This window comes from Syzygium oleosum, unplaced genomic scaffold, assembly GCF_021117445.2.
Source record: "Syzygium oleosum isolate NSW1041296 unplaced genomic scaffold, Sole_v2.1 Sole_v2.27, whole genome shotgun sequence".
Taxonomy (NCBI): domain Eukaryota; kingdom Viridiplantae; phylum Streptophyta; class Magnoliopsida; order Myrtales; family Myrtaceae; genus Syzygium; species Syzygium oleosum.
This window is the reverse complement of record NW_026607511.1, coordinates 2666157-2694110: the sequence shown is the minus strand read 5'-3', so window position 1 is coordinate 2694110 and position 27954 is coordinate 2666157. Positions and strand designations below refer to the sequence as shown.

The 27954-nt window shown below is 40.2% G+C and overlaps 2 protein-coding genes across 2 annotated transcripts; both read right to left on the bottom strand.

The window, feature by feature from the left end:
* Positions 1 to 1452: 1452 nt before the first annotated feature.
* On the bottom strand, positions 1453 to 2232 carry LOC115691322 (uncharacterized). Its single transcript, XM_030617915.1, has 2 exons — positions 1671 to 2232; positions 1453 to 1553 (listed from the first exon to the last, which is right to left on the bottom strand). Exons 1-2 carry the CDS (start codon positions 2230 to 2232, stop codon positions 1453 to 1455), a joined length of 663 nt encoding a protein of 220 aa, XP_030473775.1.
* Positions 2233 to 3161: 929 nt separating this feature from the next.
* LOC115691320 (uncharacterized) lies at positions 3162 to 3569 on the bottom strand. Its single transcript, XM_030617914.1, has one exon. It carries the CDS (start codon positions 3567 to 3569, stop codon positions 3162 to 3164), a length of 408 nt encoding a protein of 135 aa, XP_030473774.1.
* Positions 3570 to 27954: the final 24385 nt, after the last annotated feature.

The following is a 27954-nucleotide window of genomic DNA, read 5'->3' as shown; positions in this document are numbered from 1 at the left end:
AGTATCCTACCAAACCCAAGAAGCTTCGAACCTCGGTTACCGTCATCAGTCTTGGCCACTTTATCACGGCTTCAATCTTTGTCGGATCTACCGAAATTCCATCCCCCGAAATCACATGTCCAAGAAATGCTACTCGACTGAACTAGAACTCGTACTTACTAAACTTGGCGTACAGTGCGTGTTCCCTTAAGGTCTGTGAAACTTTACTCAAATGAAACTCATGCTCTTCCGAGCTCTTCGAGTACACCAATATATCATCTATGAAGACTATCACAAATTGATCTAAAAACTCCTTAAACACCCGATTCATTAAGTCCATAAAGGCAACAGGGGCGTTTGTCAATCCGAACGGCATCACTGTAAATTCATAGTATCCATATCTCGTCCTGAACGCCGTTTTCGGTATGTCCTTTTTCCTGATCCTCAATTGATAATATCCCGTCCTCAAATCAATCTTAGAAAATACCGAGCCCCTTGTAACTGATCAAACAAATCATCTATCCTTGGCAGGGGATATTTATTTTTAATCGTTACTTGATTTAACTGCCGGTAATCGATACATAACCTTAACAACCCATCCTTCTTCCTTACAAATAAGACTGGCGCTCCCCATGGAGACGCACTTGGGTGAATGAAACCTTTATCCAATAACTCTTGCATTTGCACCTTTAACTCCTTTAACTCTGACAACGACATTCTATAAGGTGCCTTCGAGATTGGCTCAGTCCCAGGGGCCAACTCGATTACAAACTCTACCTCTCTTTATGGTGGAAATCCCTGCAATTCCTAAGGAAAGACATCGGGATAATCGCACACCACGGCTATATCCTCTAGCCTCGGCTCCTCAGCCGTCGAATCAATTACAGCCGCTAGAAATCCTTGACACCCTTCGTTCAACAACTTAGTCATTTCCAGCGACGAAATCCAAGGGATCGAGGTTCCCCCTCGGTTTCCCACAAATTTGAATTCCGAATGTCCAACCGGATTAAATTGGATCACCCTGCTACTACAATCTATTACGACCCTCTGCTTAGTCAACCAATCCATGCCCACTATCACATCGAAGTCATACATGGCTAAAACCGCTAAATCTATCCTTTCCTCCCTATCACCAATCACAATCTTACAATCCGGGCACCCTAATGAGACTAGCACCATATCATTCAACGGAGTGGTAACACACAACACAACATTAAGCAATTACGGTTCTATTCCAATCAAGTTAACAAACTGTTCCGATATAAACGAATGTGACACCCCAGGGTCAAACAAAGCATATGTAGAATGATCGCATAGAGAAACCGTACCTGTGACTACCCCTGGCGCATTCTCAATCTCTCTCCTGGCCATGGCGTACACCCGTCCTTGGGCCAATGGCCTATTCTGATTAGCTGACGAGGCAGCTCCAATTTGGTTACCGTTCCGGGGTGGCGGCAACGCAAGCGACCTATTCTACTTGATATTGGGGCAAGACCTTATTCTGATGACCAAACCCGCCACATCCAAAACAAGCTTCACCCCTGCTCGAACAAGGTCCACTTCCATGTCTTTTTCTACATATCCAACATGGACCGTTCTGAAAACGGTTTGGTTTCCCGATATTCCTTCTAGCAGGAGGGACGAAACGTCGATTACCCGTCATTGGCCTCTTCCCTGAGTGTTGTTCCTACCTTGAGCAAATCTTGACCCAGAAGTGGCAGCCCTATCCGCCAAGTCGCGCTCAATCGCTTGGGCCCGATCATAGATCTCGTTATAATCCCTCAAATTTAACGAAATCATTTGGCTGCGAAGGTCCGGCTTCAAACTATCTCGAAACCTCCGAGCCCTATCCAACGGGTCCTCCACCATCCTTGGAGCAAACATAGATAATCGAGCGAATTCAGCCTCATACTGATCTACATTCCTCTGTCCCTGACGAAGCCTCATAAACTCGGCTAACTTCTGTTCCCGAGCACTCTCAGAAAAGTATTTACCATTGAAAACTTCCACAAACATCGCCCAAGTTTGGGCGGTACCAGCCGGGAACACCCTTCCTCTGATGGCTTTCCACCAATTAATTGCATTCCCTTGGAGTTGATACATCGCCAAGGTCACTTTCTCTTCCTCGGTGCACCCTAGTACATCAAAGGCCTTCTCTAACTCCTCTACCCACAGTGATGCAACCTCAACGTCGCCCTTACCATCAAATTTAGTGGGCTTTAATTTCAAAAACTGTTCAACTAGCTGATACATCTGCCTATTCACATTCACTTGCCCCTGCCCTTGATTCCCATTATTATTATTGGCGGCGGCCACAGCGGCCTCAGCAGCTTGGGCAATAGTGGTAGCTTGTTCCTGAGTCTGCCGTCCTATCAAATTATCAATCTCTTCCAGGGTCCTCATGACCGCATCCATTCTCGGATCTCCTACAGGTCAGGCTCGTGAACTGGATAGACCCTCTGTTCCTCTACCTCTCAAACTCATCCTCACGGTTTCTATCACTCGCCTACCTACTACAATTCCACTCGGGAATTAGAGACCTATGCCAACTATACCAGTCTAGTCCTAGGCAGTAAATTAACATAATAATTCACACAGCAGGTAAGTAATCACAACGGCACAAGGCCATAATCAATAAGGCATGTGCACTTACCTCAGGTCCAGACGGACCTACATTCCAATCGTTATAACACTCAATTCACTCAACAGTCACAACAAACAGTTTGGAGGCATGCGTAGCTCATTCCACACCTATGACTCGCTAAGGTCTCCCTAGATGACTACCCCTAGGGTCTTCCCTCCTTATCACTCCAGGCTTCGACCAACTTGGATCGAGCTGTCCATGCTCTGATACCAATTCAAATCGGGATGTCACGCCCCGAACCCCATCGAGCACGTGGCATCCCTCTTTGGTCAAATTAATACGACGTCCCAGGAAGTCGCCGACCCCACACATTAAATATAAAGCATCGGCGGAAGCAACAAACACCTAGAAAATATTTAACTAGGGGAAAAAGGGAGAATATACACTCATTACCGATTCAAACTTATACAATATCTACAATTTACAATCCACATAATGTACATGCACACCGAACTTCTAGACTTTACACCACCGATATCAAAAAGGATCAGTAGCCTGGATCAATCCTAAACTAGCCCCTACGCCCTCTAGATGGCGTCTACTCCGAGTCAGACTTTTCAGAACCCGAGTCTGAATCCTCCTGAGCCACCTGCTCCTCTGAGGGCTCAGAGTCTGCCTCGATCTTAATCGGGTTGTCCTCATCACCCGACTCTAACGGGACCTCAATCTGCTCCTCCTCTTCAGACTCCTCTTCTGGCTCTTCCTCTGGCTCATCCTCTGGTTTTAACTCTATATCTTCTGCTGGTTCCTCCTCTAAGGCCTCCTTAGGCTCTCCTTCGGGCTCTTCTTCTTCAGGTTCTTCTTCTAGCACTGCGTCTAGATCCACATCCATCGGATCATACCTTACCTGTGATTCCTCCGGATCAGGCTCAGCCACTGACGGTTCGAGTGCTGCAAGTGAAGGCTGATGTCCGAACTGTGCGAGGCTAGTCTCTAGACTAGTCATCTCACTGTCAGGAGGGGGTATGGCCGACGGATCCCAATCTCCCACTCCATTAAACGGAACATCAAAGCCTCTAACAGGGCCAAACTAGTCCAGCCCATCCCGGAAGCACCAAGCCGTGTAAGTGTGGGCCTGCCAAAGGGGTTGCCTTATGTCTACCCAGACTACCGTAGTATGCTTAATCCAAGTCATTTTCTCATCTATCGGATATTCTACCACGTTATGATCGGTGTGCATCGGAATGCCAAAACGCTGAGATGGCGGCAGTGAAAGATTCATGGTTCAGGCCGGGGTTTTGAAATTGTTTGGTTAAACAACCACGAGACACGTCTCAGCAAGTAAACACCCTAAACCCCACCTAGGAGAACACGTACCTCCAGACAAGACCAAACATAATAACACTCAGCAACCACATGACATGCATGCAATTGCACTTACTTGGGCTTTTAATGCGCACAATCTGCACATTAGTCTCAAATACACACAAATTCCAACCACATACACATTCCAAATAAATTTTTATGCCCACAGACAAAGTTGAACCTATGTCATTACCAAACTCGACAATTCGCATACACTCGTTCATGCACCATCACACCATTTTCATTTGACTTACCAGCGACCCGCATTACAGTAGACGCCTCAGATCCACTTTCAATACACGGTTCACATCTGACCGTCTCAAATTCACAACACTTCTTAGCCCGCGTTACAGTACACGCCTCAGGCTATGTCTCTTGCCGCGTTACAATACACGCCTCAGGCTCAACATCCTCCACCTACGGCACAACCGACGTTGAAGTACACGCCTCAGGTTGGTAGTCTTACGGTAATACTGGGCATCGTCCCGCATTAAAGTACACGCCTCAGGACGGTTCAATTCCACGCGATGCAGTACACGCCTCAGGGATTTTTGTGACCACACGCACGACACATCACATCAATTTTTCACTCATTCACTCGCTCGAACATTATACAAACATGCTTGATTCCCAACCAGTAAAATTCAGCCCACACACACATCGAACCTCACTCATTTTACATGCTCAATTGGCGCATAAGCATGCCCAATTTCCAGCCAATTCAATTCAGCTCATACACGCACATAACGGGGCCACATTTCAATCAATTACTCCACAATTCAATGAGCTTGCAAGATCGCTATTGGACCCACAATCACAACCACTAGTACGAGCATAAATTCAACATTTCCATGTCTATTTTCAATCATAACAATCATCACAAACTAGCCACGACACCACACATCAACCGACACATTTAGTCCCCTAAGCCGGATCACATGCTCGTCATTTCAATCCACGATTTGCAGCACTCAATTCAGCATCAAATCAGTTCCGAATCATCACAATTTCACCCACAAATCAGCCAAGATCAGCCCTCAATTCAATCGACCCAAAATAGCCCTTAAACAGCCACTAATTAATCTAAATCAGCTCCTAATTGACCCGATTCAGCTTCTAATCAAGTCCGTCGATACCTGATATCCTAAGTAAAGTTTAGGATGCCACTTACTTGGAAACCTAAGCTAGCTCGGCTAAAGGGGAGGAGGGGCGGCAGTCCGGCGGTTGAGTGGCGGCGGGCGGCGGTGGCTGGACGGTGGCTGGTCTTCCGTGGCTGGACAGAACCGAATGAGGATGGTGGTGATGGTGTTCGGTGCAGGGAAAAACAGGGGAGGGAGAGGCGGTGAGGCGGTGGTGGCGATGGCGAGGCCGCGGCTTCACGGGGGGACGACAGTCGTCCGACTCGGCGGGGAAGCGACGGTGACAGCTGGCCTGGGAGGCTGGCCATGGTCACGGTGAGGTGGGGAGCGAGTGAGGGAGAGAGAGGTGCCGAGAGTGGGAGAGAGAAAATGGAATAAAAAGACTAAATGGCCAATAATTGGTGTCTAACACCCTAGGAAATGACCATCCTACCCTCCTCTCTATTTCCAAATCAACAGCCGCGATTCAATCTTATCCTAAGATCGACGGCCAAGATTAATCCTTACCAAAAATATCCGGGGGCAAAATTGGAGTTTCACAAAATTCCCAAGGGCAAGATTGTCCAAAAATTTCTATTTCTAAAGTTAGTGTGAAATGACTAAAATGCCCCTCTCACATAATACTTGGCCTTAACAAAGTCCCAGGGGTAAAATGGTCATTTTCCATTTCTCGCCAAAATTCGAATTTTCTGAAGAATCCGGACAAATCTGAGGCTGACCGAGCTAATAACAACATCGTCCAATTATCTTATCGTGACCTTCACAATTTTCAATGCCCAATCTTGGTCTCTAATTAATGATTAAATTTAATTAACGTAACTTGAGCGTATCTAGATCTAACAGGTGGCTTTTGGGGAAATTCCCACATTTGACCCGTGGTCGATACTGAATCAAGCCACGTTTAAGTTCACTCGGGTCGTGACGACCCCGGTTGCCACTTAATCGCAAGGATCGATCGCTAGTTCCGACGGGCACGATCGTTTGGTATAGATTTGGGGTCATTTGTCAATTCATCTCATGGTCAAGCGGAATTACCCGCGATCCACTAATATGATAGCGGCGAATTGATCCCTAACTATCCTTGGATTGGCCTACATTGGCTCAAAATGTCACCTCAACAATTTTCATGGTCGAATGTCAGTTCACGATCGAGTTTCTTTGGTCGCGCGAATTTAAATCCCTAAGTAGCCATTCCCTATTGGTTAGTATCCTAGGAGTGATCAGTTCCGGACGAGATCTAACTACAAGCACGTTCATAAAATCATCCATTTCATAAATCCTAAGTGGGTCGGATTTTATAATGTCACAGGCTTAATCGGTCTCTCATGGAGAAGACAAGGAGTATGCTAAGTGGTGTAAGCTTAGCAGTTGATTTTTGGACGGAAGTAGTAGCTATCGTATACTATTCAAGAGTAGGTCTCGTACATGAGTTTTGAAGGATCATACACCATTTGAGGTACTATTTGGGAAGAAGCTAGACATATCACATGTTAAAGTATTTGGTTGTAAAGCATATGTACGTGTTCAAAGAAAAAGAGGAACAAGCTTGAGAGCAAGTCAGAGAAGTGCATCGTCATTGGGTACAACAATGTTGTCAAACGGTATAAACCGTAGAATCTCGATATAAATGTATAGTCTACAGCAGGGATGTAGTGTTTAAAGAATCTACGACAAATCAAATTGTTCCACAAGCTCCTGAAAAACCATAGACAGTTGAGTTAGAAGTTGGTTTAAAGGAAGAGACAAAAGCTACACAAGTTGGAATAAAAAGTTCAGATTCTAAAGCTAATGCGGCTAATGAGGCAGTAGATGTAACAGATTTTGAAACTGAGTTTGAAATTGAAGCACCACCTGAATAGGTCTTAAGAAGGTTCACACGGCTGAGAAAATCACCTGAAAGATATACCTTGTTTGCCTGTAATGAAAATTGTGATTTGTTTATTATAGGTGATGATCCAAGTACTGTTAAGGAAGTAAGGAGCACGAAGGATGCCAAATAGTGGGAGAAAGCCATGAAAAATGAGATTGACTCATTGGATAGAAACGGAACGTGGAGTTTGGCAAAACCACTTGCAGACCGAAATGCAATTGGCTGTAAGTGGGTGTTCAAGATGATGTCCACAAATGGAGAGATAGAACAATATAAAACTCGTTTGGTTGGAAATGGATACTCATAGATAAAGGGAGTTGATTATTGTGAAATTTTTTTCCAGTTGCTAAATTGAATTCTGTAAGACTTTATTTAATTGTAGCAGCTGCATACAATTCAGAGGTAGAGCAAATTGATGTGAATACAACATTCGTTTATGAAAACTTGGAGGAGGATATTTACAAGAAGCAACTAGAAGGATTTGATTAAAGGAAAAGAAGATTTTGTTTGCAGATTTTGTTTCTATGGCCTGAAGCAATCTCCAAGAATGTGGTATTAGAAGTTTGACTCATTTGTCTTGAAGCTTGATTTTGTTCATTGTGATGCTAATCATTGTGTTTACATGAAGAGGTTAGAGAATGATTTTGTTATCTTAAACTTAAATGTTGATGATATAATGCTAGTCAGGAATAGTTTGGGAATTATTAGCACCATGAAAGGATTGTTGGCAAAACAGTTTGAGATAAAAGACCTAGACCTAGCAAACGTCATCTTGGGCATGTAGATAAAAAGGGAGCATGAGAATGGGAAATTGTGGCTAAGTTAGAAGAAATATGTTGAAAGTGTAATGAAAAAATTCAACATGATTGTAAACCCATGAAGACCCCCATGTCCACAAATTCCAAGTTATTAGTGCTCCAATATCATAAGACTAAAGAGGAAGCTAAAGAGATAACAACAATCCCATATGCATGCGCAATTGGGAGCTTGATGTATGCCATGGTGTGTACTTGTAGAGATATTACCCAAGCAGTGTGAGTATTGAGCATATATATGTCCGATATAGGGAAAGAACATTGGATGACAGCAAAACAGGTCCTTCATTATCATCACAGAACATCTGACTTTGAGCTATGTTATGAAGGCATGAAAAGCTCAAAAGGACATCAAGTATTAGAACTGAAGTGTTCTGTGGATGTTGATTGGAGAGGAGACATTGATAGCAGAGGTCAACCAGCGGTTATGTTGTTTCCTTGTTCGGTGGAGCTATGAGTTGAATGGGTAAGAGACAAAGCACGGCTGCTTTATTTACTACTAAAGCAGAGTACGTAGCTCTTACTCATGCTGCTAAGGAAGTGATCTGGCTATGTAGATTGTATAAAGAACTTGGTTTAACACGAGGAGGAGTGAATATTGGATGTGATAATCAAAGTGCTATATTCTTGGCTAAGAATCCTGGATTTCATGCAAGAAAAAAGTATATCAGCATATAATATCACTTTATTCGAGAGAAAGTGGAACAGAAGGTTGTAATGCTGGAGAAAATTGACAAACAGGTGAATAGCACAATTTTTTTTACCAAGGCAATGAGTGCAGAAAAGTTTGAATAGTGTATAACTGTATTAGGGCTAAAGAAGCATGTGAAGTATTCACCTAGGGGAGAATGTTGTGGTGTGATTCATATTCCCCATTGACTATGTTTGAGCCCAATATTGATACCTAAATTTTTTTCATTCCATTTAGTAATTAATAGCATAGAAAATTAAGGATTGGTCTTTAACCTCTAAACAAAAATATTAAAATTAAATTGCATAGCATATAGTTTAATTGCATATTGCATTTGACTAGTGATAAGCAAATATACTCAAATCAGTTGCACAAATTGAGCCCATGACAAGAGGCCAAAACTCGGCTTAGCAAGGAGAGGAATAGTGGCCGAAAATCATAGGGTAAAGGGGACTTAATTGGTCTAATTTGAGCTTATATCATCTCACTAAACTTCAATTAGGAAGAACCTAAGATAGTTCAGCCCATTCAGAAATTAAATAGAAAAAGCTTAGGTTAAAGCTAATCATCTTACAAGGCCCAGCCAATTAACCTAGGTTGTCACTATATAAACAAAGTTATGCCTCTTAATCGAGGAATTGGCAATCACAATTCACAGAGTACACATGAGCGATACACAGGAGGAATTGAGAGAGAGAGAGAGAGAGAACCCAGCCAAGTCCTTCACCACCGAACCTTTCTCCTCGGACACGGTCCCCCGACCTTCTATGCCTTCAGCCGCTGCTGCCGCCTCCCTCACGACCAAACTTGTGGCGGTGAGCTGCCGCCACTGCTTGTTCACCGTGCCACGCCCTTCATTGTTCCTTTATGTGAAGCTGACGGGAGCTATTTCTTGACAGAGCCATCTTTGATGCTGCCTTGTCATGCCCCGAACCCCAACAAGCACGCAACATCCCTCTGAGGTCGCCAAGTATGCGACATCCTAAGACTTGTCGCCAACCCAATCTAAACACTAGCGATTAAATGCATGCGGAAGCGAATACAAACTCTCCATACAATATACAATTTAACGAGATAGTCAGGAAAACACTTCACATAAAAACCAGCAAGTCATTATAAACTCACAAAGATAACTCAAGGAGGTTTACACAATTACAAGTCTCACACGAAGCCACTTCCTAACGAGGCCATGGATACAAAAGGGAGGTTGACTGAAACTCCTCTACAACAGGGCATCCAAAAGGATGATACATCCAATGCCCAATATCACTCCAGAACTCTGAACTGCACGTGACGACTACTTGTCATTCCAAGCCTGAAAAATGTTCAATAACAGGGGATGAGATAAATCTCAATAAGTAACTACCTAAGCCTTGCTTAGGCTAATGCGTGCCTCCGAACAATCCTAATCATGCAATACGGACTGATGTAGCTAGCAAGGATTACCTAGAGGGGGGTGAATAGGCGATCTTAAACAATTTTTATTAATTTATGCGGAAATGAAAAATCATAGATGAGTCTGAATAAAATTCAGATTGAAGAAAGATTATATAGACGGTGCTCTTGATGTGCAGTATGTAAATAAAGAGATAGAAAAACTGCACACAAGTTTATAGTGGTTCGGCTTATAGCAAGCCTATGTCCACTCTCCCACGCTGACAGCCTACCGGCTGGATTTCACTATGTAATCAAGAAGAATTTACAGATTCTGAGTAACAACACTCTTGTGTATGATAGGACTCTCTATCTCACACAATCACTCTTACAAAGTATCCCTCAAGATCTTAATTTTTGGCTCAGCAAGACAAGAAAAATGATCGGAGTATGCTCAGACTTTGGACTTGTTGATTCTTGGTTCTGTACTTCCTTCTGCTGCTCATTGATCTCCTTAAATACTCTTCTACTTCCAAACTAGCCGTTGGATAGCTTTCAGAGGATTATCTTCCAATCTTCACCTTGGACAGATTTGTAAAATAAGGATTGAGTAGCCGTTGGATGACAGATTCTGAATCCCGCTGATTCTGGTCGCCCATACAATCAGAATCTTGGTTTTCATAAGTAGAGTTTTATCCGTTGTAATGCATACTTGTCATAGTATTTGATTGTCAATCAATTATAGCCTTAGATTGAAACAATCAAAACTTTCCTTCTGTGAAATCCACACCGGATCACTAGCTGTTATGTTTCGTTCTGAATTTTGCGTCTGCGTATGAAGAACTTCTGCGTCTGCGTCTGAAGAACTTCTGCGCCTGCATCTGAAGAACTTCTGCGTCTGCATCTGAAGAAATTCTGCGTCTGCTTATGAAGAACTTCTGCGCTGCATCTGACTAATTCTGTGTCTGAATCTCAAAGCTAAGATTATGTGGGTCTTCAATAAGGTATTTGCCAGCTTGTAAAGTCTGAAAAACTTTCTTCTGAGCTTCCAAAACATACATACCTGTAATAAATTAGTTCAGAATAAGTATCAGATTTACAATTAACATGGAAGATTTTGTCAACTTCAAAATTAATAGGAGTTTTCCTCAACAATCTCTCTCTTTTTTATGGTGACAAAACTTTCCTACAGATTGAATCAATTTGAAATTAATTGGAAGTAAATAAGCATATTAAGCGCATGAAGCACAGATTGAAATTAAAAGAGTAAACTCTATTGATATCTGTGTCTTTTTCTTCCTTTGTATGTAACCTGCATATGATCCTGCGTATTAAAGATAGTATGGCAAATATGCATATAATTTCTCCTCCTTTTTGTCATCAGCAAAAACAATAAGAGAGAAAATAAATCATTGATATTAAGTAATCAACAGTCTAACAACAAGAACAATTATTAAAAAAATTACAGACCAATTGAAAAAGAGAGAATTTGGAGAGAAATATTAGAAAGCAGGCTATTTTTTAGAAGGGGTACGAATGAGTTGAAAATTTTCCAATATTAAGACAGCCTCCTCAATCTTCGAACTGCATTGACCCATAGCCTTATCCATGTTGGATGAGCACAGAGCAATGGCTTTCTCAAGTTCTGCTTTGTCTGTAGCTGCCTGAAGTCGTTAAGTCTTGTTGTTTTCCTCTACAATTCTCTGTAGATTCTTCATATCTTGTTCAAGTGCAGCTTGCTTATTTTTGATCTCGAGCAGAAGAGAGAGAATGTTCTAAGATTCTGAGGGCTGCTATTCCTGGACATTGGCTTATGTAGACTGATCGAACCCCATTGTTATTTCTGGTGGAATCTCCCTCTGAACAGGTGCATGGTCTGCAGGAACATAATCTTCAGGATTTGGTTCTGAAACCTTTGAAGTTGGTTCAGAAACATGTTCTGGACCTTCAGTATGTCCTATTTCAAAGTGCTCTGTTTCATCACTTTCATCCTGCAGAAGAATTTTACGTTTCTTCCTGTACACTTTGAGTGGGGTGAGAGAGTTAGTCTGCTTGCTTACTGGACTTGTTCTTTTCCTTTGCCCTTTTTCTCTTTCACTTGTCTTTCCAACAGATTTTGCCTCCGACGGTTGAGCCTCTTTTCCTCTTGCTGAGCTCACTCTTTCCCTTACATCATCAAACTGCTTCATCTTGGAGAGCATTCTTTCTCCAACAAACATACAAGGAACAAGGTTTTTGCGTATCTCAGCAAGAATAGATATTTTTAAGAACATGAAAATGCGAGAGATTAGAGCACCATACGGCAGTTGTCCCTTGTCCTTCTGCAGTGTTCTGTACATATGGAAGATGATGATATGAGGAAGAGAGAAAGATTGATCTTTCAAAATAGCCCAAATGAGTTTGATTTCTGAGTTGGATAAGTCAGTTTTGGAGGTTGCTTTGGGCTTCAAACAGTTGATTATGATCTTATGCAAAATCACAGATCGTCTGGACAAGTCAGAATAGGAAAGATGTCGTTTAGATCCTTGAGCAAAATTTGGATTTTCAGAAGCCACCTTGGAAGCATCTTCAAGGTTCACTGCCAATGGAGTAAACTTGGAATGTTTTGCTCCAATTATCCTTGCCAACTCATCCGCTTTTAAATCGAACTTTTTGTCACCAATAGTAAATTGAATCCAGTTGGATGACAAAATGGAAAGATTGGAATAAAAGTAGGCAGTCAATTCAGCATAAACATTGGCAGATTGGAGGCAAAATTGATAAATCCCTAATTTCTCAAACAAATGATTTACTGAGATTCCAGCCTTTTCTAGGTAGTCAAAATCCACGGTTCTATGGTTCATGACTCCTCGAGCAAGCAATAACTTATAACAGACATTGTGCTCAGTACTTCTGAACAATCCTCCTGTACCTGGCACACCAGATACTATTCCCACCTTCATTTCAAAAATATCAAAGAATCGAGCATCATCATCAGGAACAACAAATTTTGAGGCACTTGATGACTTGGGGCTTATTTGAGCAAATTTCTTTTCAGAAGGAGTGAATGATTCTCCGACTTTCTCCTTGCCCTTTCTGGAAGAAGGTTCTTTTGGGGTAGTGCTGGCTAGAACTTGATCAGATTTAGTGCAAAACTGAGAATAACTTTGCACAAGATTTGCTTCAGAGTAAAAGCCGTTGTCTTTCAGACATTCATGAAGGATCGATGCAGAAGCATTATTTCTTTTCAACCTTTGATAAGCTTCCCACACATGTTTGATGCTACAGAAACGAAAATCAGTTTTACCGAAAGTCTTGGGTGGCGACGATTGTTGTGGTGGTGTCGCTTCTGAAGGGTCTTCATGATGGTCCGACTCTGTTTATGAGATTTCCATATACTCCGCCGGTGCTGTAGACTTGGAATCTTGGTTAAGAATACGTGAAGATCTTCTCTTGAACGGCATTTTGATTGTTTCTGGAGCAAAAAGATTTGATCTTTGGAGAAAGAAGAGGAGAGTCTCTAAATATCGGAAAGGTTTGGAGAGTAGAAGTTCGTACTGATAGGGTTTTGAAAAGTGACAGACAGGTTTATAAATGAGAAGGACGGGTTTTGGAAAGAAAAAATCATTTCTAGACAATATAAAGAGTGAACCCAAACATGTAGGAAGCAAATATACTTTTTGAAGCACAAATGATCACGACAATATCATGACATATTTTAAGCACAATTAATCAGATAAATTAGGATACATACCTGATTTGCTTCCAAAAGTGACAAATATGAAAATACTCTGCCAGAAATGCCAAAAATATACTCGCCAAAATTTGAAATATGGACGTACCTTTCTTTGTGAGTCTGAAAAGGACATTCAGACCGAGAACATTTGAGTCTGAAATATTCCTATTTAACGGATACTTCACGAAAAGGAATAAGTAATGCACGGTTTATTTCTAATATATTCAAATGATGTCTTATCAAGCGGTTTTGTGAATATATCAGCTAATTGATTCTTAGAATCAATGAATTGGATATTCACATCACCATTTTGAATATGATCTCTAATGAAATGATGCTTGATTTCAATATGCTTAGCACGAGAATGAAGAATTGGGTTTCTGATCAAATTAATAGCACTTGTGTTGTCACATTTGATTGCAACACTTGAATCTCTAATGGCGAAGTCTCGCAACTGTTGCTTCATCTACAGAATCTATGCATAGCAACTTCCCAAGGCTACATATTCTGCTTCTACTGTAGAAAGTGCAACTGTATTTTGTTTCTTTGAGTACCAGGATACCAACATATTCCCAAGCAGTTGACATGTACCTGTAGTACTTTTCCTGTCCACTTTTGATCAACCTTTTTACCATTTTCATCTTTGTCCAATTTGGAAGAATGAGACATAGGAATGTCTGTTTTTTGCAATTCTGCAATCCAAACTTCTTGACAATCTCCTTTGCATACTTCTCTTGGCAAATGAATGTACCATCTTTGGTTTGTTTTACTTGTAGGCCAAGAAAGAATGTTAACTCGCCCATCATACTCATCTCGAACTCATTCTGCATATTCTTAGAAAATTCTTTACAAAGCAGTTCGTTAGAGGATCCAAAGATGATATCATCAACATAAATTTGAACAAGCAGAAAGTCATTACCTTTTCTCTTAATGAATAAAGTTGTATCAACCTTACCTTTGCTGAAGTCATTTTGCAGAAGGAAGTTACTTAACCTCTCATACCAAGTACGGGGTGCTTGTTTCAGACCATAGAGGACCTTTTTGAGTTTATAGACATAATCAGTCTTTCTTGGTTCTTTAAAGCCTGGTGGTTGTTCCACATATACTTCTTCTTTGATATATCCATTTAGGAAGGCACTTTTCACGTCCATCTGAAACAATTTAAAGTTATGAAAACAAGCATAAGCTAATAGTAGCCTAATGACTTCTAACCTGGCAACTGGTGCATATGTTTCATCATAATCTATGCCTTCTTCTTGAGAATAGCGTTTTGCTACCAGTCTTGCTTTGTTTCTTGTGACTTTCCGTTTGTCATCCAGTTTGTTTATGAATACCCACTTTGTTCCAATTACTGGATAATTTTTGGGTCTTGGTACAAGCTCCCATACTTTATTGATTCTAAACTGCTGAAGTTCCTCCTGCATAGTTTCGATCCAACTTTTATCTGATAATGCTTCACCAACTTCTTTTGATTCTATTTCTGATATCAAGGCCAAGTTGCTGATGTTCTCCTTGTGTTTAGATCGAGTCTTGATACCTTCTTCTATTTCTCCAATGATGAGGTTCTTCGGATGACTGGATTTATGATTTCAGTTTCTGTCAAATTTTTTCTTCTTAATATTATCAAACTTTGAAGGTTCTGATTGAGTCTGGATTGTATCTTCTTTTCCTTCTTCTACGGATTCAGCGATCTTTGGAGATTCTTGTTTAGCTTCAGACAACTCTTGAATGTTAGAAGATAGTTCATATTCATCTTTGCGAGTCTGAATATTTTCTTGAAACCTCACATTCATTGTTTCTTCCACAGTCTGAGAATTTTTGTTGAAGACTCTATATGCTTTACTTGTAGTAGAATATCCAAGGAAGAATCCTTCATCTGCTTTCTCATCAAACTTGCCAGAGCGGTCATTTGAATTTTTGAGAATAAAGCATTTACAACCAAACACACGAAAATATGAGATACTGGGCTTTCTACCTTTGTAAAGCTCATAGAGGGTTTTCTCAAGAATGGGTCTGAGAAAAACTCTGTTAATGATATAACATGCTGTAAAAACTGCATCTGCCCAGAAATGAAAAGGAATCTTGCTTTCAATCAACAAAGTTCTTGCCATTTCTTGTAAAGAACGATTTTTCCTCTCCACAACACCATTTTATTATGGTGCATAAGGAGTAGAAAAATTGTGTTGAAAGTCATTTTCCTCACAAAAATCTGAAAAACTTTGATTTTTAAATTCTCCCCCATGATCAGTTTTAATGCAGGAAATGGTATAGCCCTTTTCATTCTGAACTCTTTTTGCAAATTTTGAAAAATATGAAAATGCTTCATTTTTATGAGCAAGGAAGAACGCCCAAGTAAATCTTGTGAAGTCATCAACAATAACTAAATAATACTTCTTACCACCAATACTTTGTGTTCTAGTTGGTTCAAATAAATCCATATGAAGAAGCTGCAAAGCACGATTAGTGGAAACATGATGTATAGATTTAAAAGAGCTTCTTACTTGTTTTCCTAGAGTGCAGGCATTGCATAATTCTGTTTTCTTGTATTTCAAATCTGGCAAACCTCGGACCAGTTTCTTGTTTGAGATCTTTGAGATTTGTTTCATACTGATATGCCCCAATCTTCTGTGCCATAGATCTTCATCGTCTTTGATTGAGATCAAGCAATGAGTGGAATTTGGATTGACATCTAGAAGATAAATATTGCCATGTCTTCTTCCTGTGAATGTTTGAGAAGAATCTTTGCTTGTTTCTGAGCATGTATCTTCTTGAAAATTGATTCTGAAACCTGTATCACATAGTTGGCTTATGCTTATCAAGTTGTAGTTGAATCCTTTTACCAATGAAACATCATTGATTGTGAGTCCTCCAATTTCAACCGTTCCTTTGCCAACTATTTTTCCTTTGTTATTTCCTCCAAAGGAAATTTTTCCACCATTCAGACTTTGTAGATCAACGAATATGCTTGGATCTCTTGTCATGTGTCTAGAACATCCATTGTCTAGGTACCACTTTCTTTTTCTCTTTATGGTAACCTCAATTTGCACTTTAGGATCAGAGTCTGCATCTGAGTCTGAGTCTGAGTCCGAGTTTGATTTAGCCATTAGACAAAAATTTGAGATATCTTCGTCACTGTCTTCGCACTCTGTATCACTCCAGGTTTCTGCCTTTAAGGCCTTCTTTACTTTCTCAAATTTGGTCTTCTTTTTCAGAAGTGGACAATTTGGCTTGATATGTCCATGTTTCGTACAGTGAAAGCATATTACATCCTTTGATCTCTCTGTTTCATCGATAGACTTCTTCTTCTCAAAATGCTTCTTCCCTTTGAGGTTTCTTCCTTTGATCATCATCTTTTTATACTTCTTTATGAAGAGAGCTAGTTCTTCATCGTCAACATCTTCATCTTCATAATTTGCATCAGAATCAATGTTAGTTTTTAATGCAATTGACTTATTACCTCTGGATTCATTTTCCTCATTCCGTTGCTCAATCTCATATGATTGAAGAGTTCTAATCAACTCATTCACTGATAGAGGCTTGATTCTTTGTGTCTCTCGAAGAGATGTTTTGATATTATCCCACTGCTTTGTCAGTCCTCTCAGTAGTTTGTTGACTTTCATTGCATCTGGGACTGGTTGTCCTTGATATGCAAGACCGTTTACTATGTCAGTAAACCTGTCATACATATCAGCAATTGATTCTTCAGGCTTCATTTTGAAGGATTCATATTGATCAAGCAAAAGATTGATTTGAGTTTCCTTGGCTCGATCTGTTCCTTCATAAGTAGTGTGGAGAGTATCCCAGATTTCCTTAGCTGATTCACAAGCAGCAATTTTTTTATATTCAATAGGTGATAAGGCACAATATAAAGAATAAATTGCTTTGAAATCTAAGGCTTCTCTTTTGGATATCTCAATTTGAGATAATGGAGGATCTGCTGCTTTGCTTGCATCTGCCTTTTCTTTTGAATCAGAAGATTTTGGCTTGACTCCTCTGATGATGACATCCCATTGCATGTGATCAATTGATTTTATGAATGCCTTCGTCCTATTCTTCCGGACACTATATTCCTTGCCATCGAGATATGGTGGCCTGTTGTTGCTTTGTCCTTCAATGAGACCTGGAGCACTCAAGCTAGCCATATAGATCGTTAGCTCTGAAGTAAAACACTTCAATAAATGAGCAACCTGCTCTGATACCAATTGATGTAGCTAGCAAGGATCACCTAGAGGGGGGTGAATAGGTAATCTTAAACAATTTTTATTAATTTATGCGGAAATGAAAAATCACAGATGAGTCTGAATAAAATTCAGATTGAAGACAGATTATATAGACGGTGCTCTTGACGCGGGGGAGGTCAGCGGAAAGAAGTTCGCACGTGGGGCAGCGTGGGGCAGCGGCAACGTGGGGGACGAGAGAGAGAGATTTTCAACATTATCCACCCAAATATTTTGTCCGTAATTTTCCTTTTTCCACAATTCCGATCAACCCGATAATTGGCCACACTTTAACAAGACGACATCCAATAAATTAGTTGTGGAAATCTTGAAACTTCGATACCTAATTCGGATTCTAATTAATGGCCAAATTCAATCGAACGCGACTTTAGTGCATCTCTAACTAACGGGCGGCTTTTAGGAATTTACACATATCGGCTCATGGCCGATTTGATATCGAGCCACATCTAAGTTTACTCTAGCCATGGCGACCTCGGTTATCATGTAATTGCGAGGGTCAATCACTAGTTCCAAATAATGCGATCGTTCGGATTAGGTTTATGATCGTTCGAAATTTATACAATGGCCAAGCGGGATCACCCGCAATCCAATTGCACGATATTTGCGAATCGTTCCGTAACCATCCTTGGATCGGCCTTTAATGGCCCAAAATATTATCTCGCCAATCCTTATGGTCGAAGTGTCAATCCATGGCCAAGTTCTTAGGTCCATGTACTTGATTCCTAGCTAGCCATTCCCTAACGGTTAGTCTACTCAAGAGTGATCAATTCCGAATGAGATTTACTGAAAGTACATTGAAGAAATATTCATTTCATAAATCCCGAAAATTGGTCGAAATTCAGAATGTCACATGCCTTAAGTTGCTATCATTACACTATTCTCGATGAGCTGCTTCTTGCTGACCAGCCACTTCCGCGGCTCTCTGACATCCCTACTTGCTAATCCTGCAACGACGCTGAGCCCATTGCTACTTTTGCAACGCCGCTGTCCTCGACATTTGCTGCTCCTGACTTGGGTCGCTACTGCCACCATGCTCAACGAGCTGTTGTTGTTGCTATTGCTGTCGCCGGGAAGACGATCCCGCCTACTACCCTATGACTGAGTGCCATCCCTATTGTTCTTGCCGCGAGCCTCATCGCGACCAACTGAGCCGCTTACTATCCGTCCATCACTGTCGTGACCTAACCTCGGGGTATACCACATAGGGGTTCGACTAATGGATTACTAAGCCTAAACTTAGCTCGGGCTCTCCCAAGCCCTTAACAATTCGTGATTTATGATTCAAGTTCTTAACATGCAATAGATTTTCAATTAAGAGTCGCCTCTAATTAGTTTATGGTGGGTCGATTAGAAACCCAAGTAAAGTATCGGCAGATTTACTTTACTCCTACGAACCAGATATTATGAGTATGGGGACTTGATTACACTAGATTATTCTAGCGCCTTTTCATTACCTATTCTATTCATGAAAATATTTGAGCAGCCAACTTGGATTAATTTTATTACTTCATAACATGTGAAGTGATGATGTGGGTGCGCAAACATTAAATATTAGCATCTACAAGATAGAGAGGATCGCTTATCTCGAAACAACATAAGCATCTGCAATATTAGCTAGAAAATCACATCATCAATTCTAGTAAGATTTCTAATCAACTCGCAATTTCACTCATTATATTTTTTAGGTTTTCTCTTAATTATATGAAAACTACATTATATGCAATGACATGCAAAATATGACATGCGATTAAATGAACTTAACAAGCGAAATATATGACATGCGACTAAATGACCTAACTTTAATGACAGGCATATGATGTTTTTTTATCATTTTTATTAAATTCGAAATAAAAATTACCCTAAGTGAACTATCAAGATTATAATAACATACTAGAAAATAATCTACGTTAAATCCAAATTTAAATCCGAAGATAATTATAATCTCCTAAAATCTACTAAATTTGCAATTTACCTGGAATATCCCAACTTAATAGGAAAATTCTATTTAGCATGATTCTAATATAAGATTATCTAAAAAAAACCTATCTAAACATGCAAGGCTATCTAACAAAATCTAACCTAATCTATCATGATATATATGTTTTTTTGTATTTTCTTTTATGGGGAAACAAATCAATTAAAAGATAAACACACATCATCAAATCATATCCACGCATTCCGTAAAATTTATCCTATTTGTTTAAATTTGGAAACAGAATACACAAACGATCATATCCAAGTGGTAGTGGTCATCGATATTGATGGAAGGTTTTCTGTTTAAATTTGAAAACAAAGTAAATCAACAATCATATTCAAATGGTTATGGATAGGATAGAAGATTCTCAATGGCACCGGGTATCGTATTTCGTGGTTAGAGATCGGATTGCCATCCAAGCATGTTGTTAAGTTAGAAAAAATTCATAACTTGGGGTGATTTTTAAAATCTTGCAGATATGCACAATCACTTCAAAGACAACAAAAATCCCTAGAATAAGCAATTCCAATCAAATTAGGCAATAAAATATATGAATTGATATCGGATAAACTTCTTACCTAATTTACAGATAATTTCCAAATTTGAACTTGACGATGGATCGGGATTGCGGATCATGGGATCAGCTGGCGGTGGCTCACGACAAGGGGACAATGGTGGCAATGGACTTCGAGCTAGGCCAAGGGTAGTGGTGCTTGCTTCTTGGCACAGCAAGGACTGTCGATATGGGCTCGGCTGCTGTGGCTTTGCGGTAGTGCTTGCAGCAAGGGTGACCGGTGACTGCCTTGTGGACTGGTGGGATTAGTGACCTGCAAAGGGACTCGCGATGGCCTAGTGATGGACCGGTGGTTGTGGCTCGTAGAGGCGCTGGCCGACGAGAGAGGAGGTCACGGGACTCATGGCTGATTGGAAAGCTCACGGAGGGGACCCACGGCCAAGGATCTCCACGGTGGGATCTCAGACGAGCTCTATGAGAGCTGCAAAACAGAAACTCAGCTCCTCTTGGCTCGGTGTGGGTCCAGCGAAAGGGCACAGCGATGCAACGAGGCTTGGACTGGACTGGTGCTCTCGGTATGCAGCTGCTCGTCGTGAGGGGACTCGTAGCGAGGCTTACAGCTCGTGAGGAAAAGTCTCGATCTTCCCAAGTTTGGACGATGTGCTCTCTGTCTTTTTATCTATTGTATCTCTTCTTCCCCATTTGGCACTTTCTGCAAGTGGAATTCAGCGGGGGTGCAAAAAAGAAACAGGCAAAGAATGATAACGGGTTTGCAAATATTTGATATTGATGAAGAATCCGCCTCCCCTTTTCTTGTCTTCTCCTCAACAACGTGTATTACCCTCGTGAAGAAGCTTGGACTTGGACGTGAATTGTTGAAGTGAAGTGTGAATGACCGGTGCACTCTGTCACGAACGTCTTCTTCCTCGTGTATTGTGGAGGGTGTTGCCGACGAAGCAACACCAGCCTCCCTCTATTTCTTTTCTCTGCCGTGAGTATTGTGAATTGTGAAGCTCCCCTCACGATTTCTTCTCTCTATTCTCTGGCCGTCTCTCAATGTGTCCAAGTATTCAATATGTGTGGCCTCCTCTTTCTCGTGAAAGCCCCTCTATTTATCCTCTCTTTTCTCTCGTATCTGCCAAAATTGCAGAGATTGTGGGGCCTCTTTCAAGAATATCATTCTTTCCTTTTGGAACTTTGACCGAGATTGCTTTCTGCTAATAAAGATATATTTTTCAATGAATTATACACCCTTGCTTGATCAGCCACATAGCCTCCGTGTGACAAATCCTTCAGGCCGTGAACACATATCTTTTATTTTGTTACCTTCTGTCGACGAATGTCCCTATTATTTCCAAGTTTAATAATGCAATACCCTATTGATTACATATGAGCTTCAATCATCGGGTGCCAAGTGCAACGTGGTTCTTGTCCATGGGCATGGCCGAACTCTCTTAGCCTTGCCGCCTTAGTCTAAATATATCAATTAAGCTCAGGATAATTCGATTAAGTCCATCCACTGCTGGCCCAATATAAATGTAATTATAAGGGCCTATAAAAGTACTCCTAAAATTTTATGCAATTTAATTAATATTTTTGTTTAGAAGTCGGGATTGATCCCTAATTTTTCATACAATAAACAACTAAATGGGTCGTCAAAATTTAGGTGTCAACAATCACTGTGAGCCAAGTGCACCACCACCAGTCCACCACCGTCGGTCCAGAAGTTATCCACAAATTAGGAAAGAATATTATCATATGTCATTTTAAATATTTAAATGCCAAATGTGGATGATATGTTACCTTTTGTGGATTTCTTAGATATATTTGAGTGATTATGCATATTCGTAAGATTTAAAAAAATCACCCCAACGTTCTTGGACGACGATTTGATATCTAACTGTGAGATACGATACTCGGCAGCACGGGATATCTTTCATTTTATCCATAACTATTTGGATACAATGATTGATTTTATATTGTTTCCAAATCTAAACGAATAGCCTTCCATCAATATCCATAACTACATGGGTACAATCGTTGGTTTATATCGTTTCCAAACTTTAAGATGATAAAGTAAATTTTGCGGATTGCGAGGATTGATTTGGTGGTGGTGTTTAACTCTCATTTGATTTGTTTATTTAAAAGAAAATTTAAAAAAGATTATTTAAAATTTGAATTGATTTCTTAGTGATAATGTTGTATGTTTATAGCATATCTAGACTGTTTGCTTTAAATAGGATAAAATAACTTAGATTCGCTTTTGGATACATTTTGGAAAGATAAGACAATTTTTTCAATTTAAATTAGGATTTATAACATTTTATTTCCTAGTTTAATTTAGATATTATCCTAATCTTGATAGTCTAGTTAGGTTAATTTTCAATTCCGAATTTCCATGAAAAATACCAAGAAGAAATCACTTTAGATTAAATTGAATTGCCTTTTCTTAAGATAGAGTGCATGTTTAATTTAGGTAATTTTTAATTCTGAATTTTAATAAATAGACACCAAAAACATTGCTTTAGAATAGGTTAATTAGCTCACCTTAGTTTAAGATTGCATGTTTATATAATAGGTATTTCAAATTTCGAATTTAATAAAAATACAAAAATACATCATATTACATGTTAGATTTATTTAATTGCATGTCATACTTTGCACGTCAATGCATATATGTTAGTTTTCATATAAATAAGATAACCCAAAAAGAAATACATTTAGTGAAAGTGCTTGTTAATTAGAAATCATATTAGGATTTGATGATGTGATTTTCTAGCTAACGTTAGAGATACTTACGTTGCTTCGAGGTAAGTAATTCTTCCTATCTTGCAATGTAATTAATGCTTTGATTATTGGATGTTAATTTGGTGGTTTGCGAATCCGCATGATCACCTCACATGTTAGGAAGTAATAAAATCAATCCAAGCTACATGCGTAAATAATTTTTATAAAAAGAAAAGGTACCGAAAGGGCGTTAGAGTAATCTAGCGTAATCAAGTCCCCATACTCATAATCTTTGGTTCATAGGAAGAAAGTATATCTCCCTATACTTTATTTGGATTTGTAATTGACTCACAGTAAATAGATTAGTGATGACTCCTAATTGAAAATCATTTGCATGTTAAGAACTTGAACCATAATTTACGAATTGGTATGAGCTTGGGAGTGCCCGAGCTAGATCTAGACTTAATAATCCATTAGCCGAATCCTTAGGTGGTGCAAACCATCCGAAGATTTTTTTTTTAAGGTCATGATACCCAAAAAAGGAAAGTTTCCTAATTCAAATATATTTTCTATTTTGAATAGGCAAAATAACACTACAAGTGCCATAACTTGTGTACGGCGCTCACTTTAGTGCCATAACTTTTTTTTGGATCACTTTAGTGCTAAAATTTTTGAAAAACGATCACTTAAGTGCTAAAATTTTTGAAAAACGATCACTTAAGTACCAACTCCGGTGCCGTACACAATTTTTCGCCGGAAATCTGACGTGGCATTTTTTTTATTAATTTCTGAAGCTGACGTGGCTCACCGGAGTCTCGCCGGAGATTGGCACTTAAGTGATCGTTTTTCAAAAATTTTAGCACTTAAATGTTCGTTTTTCAAAAATTTTAGCACTTAAGTGATCGTTTTTCAAAAATTTTAGCACTAAAGTGATCCAAAAAAAAGTTATGACACTTAAGTGATCGTTTTTCCTCCGACTTGGCACCAAAGTGATCCAAAAAAAAGTTATGGCACCAAAGTGAGCGCCGTACACAAGTTATGGCACTTATAGTGTCCTTTTGCCATTTTGAATAGGTTTCCTATTGAATGGTTTCCTAGAAAGAGGTTTCTTATTTTTTAATAAATTGTTGCCTATATATATTATCTTTCTCTTGTAATTGAGGGATGTACCATAAATGTGTGATGTGCTAGTTATAGTGAAATTCTCTGTTGGACGTAGCCCTAGTTTAAGGGTGAACTAAGATAAAAACCTTGTGTCTTGATTTCTTCCACTTGCTTTTACTCTCTATTTCTTTGTGATTGTGCGTCGATTCCTAACAAGCTATACAGCCTAAAGTGTGTGTGGAGAGAAGACTATTTAGTGTTAAAAGTTCTCAAGGTATTGAAACATTTGATGTTTGGGATTGTCCCTGTTTGACAGCAATATTTTCGGCCATGACATCCTTCCAGAATTTGACGAAGTTAATGTTGAAGAATTCTTTCGGATTCGTATATCTAGTGCCATTTTCAGTGGTCACAAATTTGGTGCATCTCACTAGCATGACTATAATTGTGTTAAACATGAGTAGTTAATGAAACACGTATTATCTTGGTGTGGCATAGTACCATTTCGTGTGAAAGTCGTGCTAAATGAGACGAGTCATGTGGTGTATGAATGTCATGTCACTACACACGTATGATATGCTTGAAATGTGTGAGAAAGAAAATTTGTTATATGATGCCCAAGGCTACCAAACCTTGGAAGTTTTGGCTAGCAAACCAAGAACCTCGATGGTGCCAAGTAGGTGTCAAGATGCCCAATGCTAGCAAACCTTGGAGGCCTTGGCTAGCAAACTGGGAGTACCGCGAGATGGGGGTGGACACGATGGCATGACAAGTTGTGAAATTAGATGTGTAATGCATCAAATGCTTGCTGGTATTGCGTGTATAACCTTTGCGTGAAAAGTGGTGAATTGGAATGTGTGATGTATGAAATGTATGCTAGCATTGCATATATAGTCATAGAATGCTGCATTTGAATTGTAGTTTATACTTATCCTAGTATACTTGATGTCTTTCATGCTAGAAGTGTCTTAGGAATCGAGCGTTAGACGGATCAATTGGTTTATAAACTAGTTATTTCTCTTGTTGAGCATTAGCTCGCTCCTATTGTTTTACGAATCATTAGCTATGCCTGCCATTCCCGCGACCCTCATTTCTTGCTATAGCACTCCTGTTGATTTTGAGGCAAGTTGTATGAATTCACTAATCCTAACTTCCCATCTGTGATGTTTATGAGATATAGAGCGACTCAATGGGTGGACATTGGTTCACCGGCTGGTCATAAACCATATTGTTTTGTTTCAATATACATGTTGGTGGATGGATGACTCGTTGGATTGATACCGTACCCGGATGATAGCAGTAGTGAGGATGGAAGAGATGGCAAGGAGTAGTGGTTAGGGTGATGGTGTAGCATGACTAGGAGGACGACTTTTGGTTGCCACGGTCGTAACTTTTTGGCGTGGACTGTGAGGTTGGGTGATGATTGGTAGGGATAGCCATGGGGCGTCACATAGTGGTGGTTAGGGAGTGGTATTCCTTTTTGATTCTCCCAGACTTGGTTCCTTTTGTTTATGTCATCTGATCACCTAATGTACTTAAATAAGACTAATGAAATGAATATGTGATATTCCTACTTGATCTTGTGTTCCCCTTTGGTTAGAAACATTATGTTCAATTGTACATAATTCATCTTATAAATGCTTAGTGATGGTCACTATCTTCCGCTTGCGTGACAATATAAAAGAATCTATAGGATCACCTTAGTAAGTGGCGTACTGGGACGCCACACCTCAATAGGAGAATCCTTGGTGGACCGGCAAATATTGAAGAGCCCCAACATGTGGAGGAACTAATTAACCAAGAGGATAGAACTTGGACTGAGCATATATTACAAAAGATTTTGGATGAGACTGTGGCTAATGAAATCTTAGCAATTCCTCTTATTAGAAACTCTAAGGAAGACCATTTGGCCAGGACAGAGAACAAGATAGGGCATTATACAGTCAAGAGCACCTACAATAAACTATATCTAGCCAACCTAAAACAACAACCAGATTCAGCCTCCACCTCCTTCCAAGTCCCGAGATCCTTTTGGACACAATTATGGAACTAAACACTCATCCTAAAATTCGCATCTTCCTATGGAGAGCTTGCCAAATCACCCTACCCATTAGAGAAAACCTCTATAGGAGAAAGATCTTACTAGACCCCTTATGCCCTATATGCCAGCGAGTGCCAGATATGATTGAGCACACGCTCTTGCTTTGGCCCTGAATAGTTTTGATTTGGGCGGACGAAAAAATCAAGTTGCAATCTTTAGACATACCCATCACTCGGCTGGACAAATGGTTATTGATGTCACACCCCGAACCACAACGAGTGCGCGACACCCCTAAATCGGTCAAATTAGTGCAACGTCTCAGGAACGTCGCCAATCCAAACCAACACGTCAGAGTTCGAACACGGTGGAAACGATAACACACACAACCGAACAATGATCAAGAAGGGTAACAGGGAGGGAAAATTAACCAAACAACCAACCACTTCATTTCACCCACTATATTTACAATATTCAATACAAACCATCGCAACCATCAAACCTCCGCACTGACAACCGCCGATATCAAAATGGACTAGCGGCTTCATGTAGACTAATAGTTACACCAAAAAGGGTGTTTCTAAAAAAAAAATGGGTTCAACGCCTAGCTTCTAACTAACCATAGAGGGGGTCTACTTAGAGTAAGTCTCATCAGAGTCAGTCTGATACTCTGAGGACTCAGACGCAGCATCGATCTCAATTGGGTTATCTTCATCTCCTGACTCCAATAGGACCTCAATCGGCTCCTCTTCTTCAGGCTCCTCCTCCGGTTCTTCCTCGGGTTCCTCTTCAGACTCTATTTCCATGGGCTCTTCATATGAGGTTAAATCCATTGGAATCGGCTCTTGATACAGTACTTCGGGTTCTGGCTGAGGATCGGCCTCAATAGGTGCGGACTTTGCAAGTGTGAGTGAACGGGCCGACTGCTCATAACCAATACCTGTGCTAGTCACCTCACCATCAGGGGGAAGAATGTCCGCTGGATCCCAGTCCCCAACTACATCAAAAGGGGCATCAAAACCTCAAACTGGCCCAAACTCGTCTAATCCATCTTGGAAGGTCTAAGCAGTGTAACCGTGAGACTGCCACTCCTGAACACCTATGTCTACCCGAACCACACTAGTATGTTTAATCCAAGTATACTGGTCATCTATAGGGTACCCTATCGACGCGTGCCCTAATTGCATCGATAAACCAAAACGTTGCGGCGGCGGACTATTCATGGTCCAGGTCTAGGGTTTGAAATGGTTTTAAATAAAACCATGACAATACTTCTCAGCAAGCGGAAATCGTAGACCCTACCCAGGCTAACACGTACCTTCGGACCAGTTCAAACACTCAGATCATAAAATCAGCATGCCATAAAATCATAGGCACCAACATCTCTCCTTGATACACACGAAACCTTACATGCGATTTCAAACATAAATTTCAGAAATTGACATAATAAAGCACTTATCAATACCAATCAATCCATATCCGTACCAAAGTTCATATAACAATCTAATTACTTTCAATTATCAATACATATATCGCATTTACCATCACAATCGAGCACGCATGTCCAACTCATTTCTGACCCGTGTAAACACGTCTCAGGTCCAATCCTTCAACAGCCCACGTAAACACGCCTCAGGCTAAAAAACAATCAATCAATCTCGACTCGCGTCAACACGCCTCAGGTCTACTGCACAACCCGCATAAAAATGTCTCAGGCTGACAGTCTTCCGGTAAAATCGAGCAACGTCCCGCGTAACACACCTTAGGACGGGTTCCATTACCCGCGTAAACATGCCTCAGGGATTAGGTGATCACACGTACACACA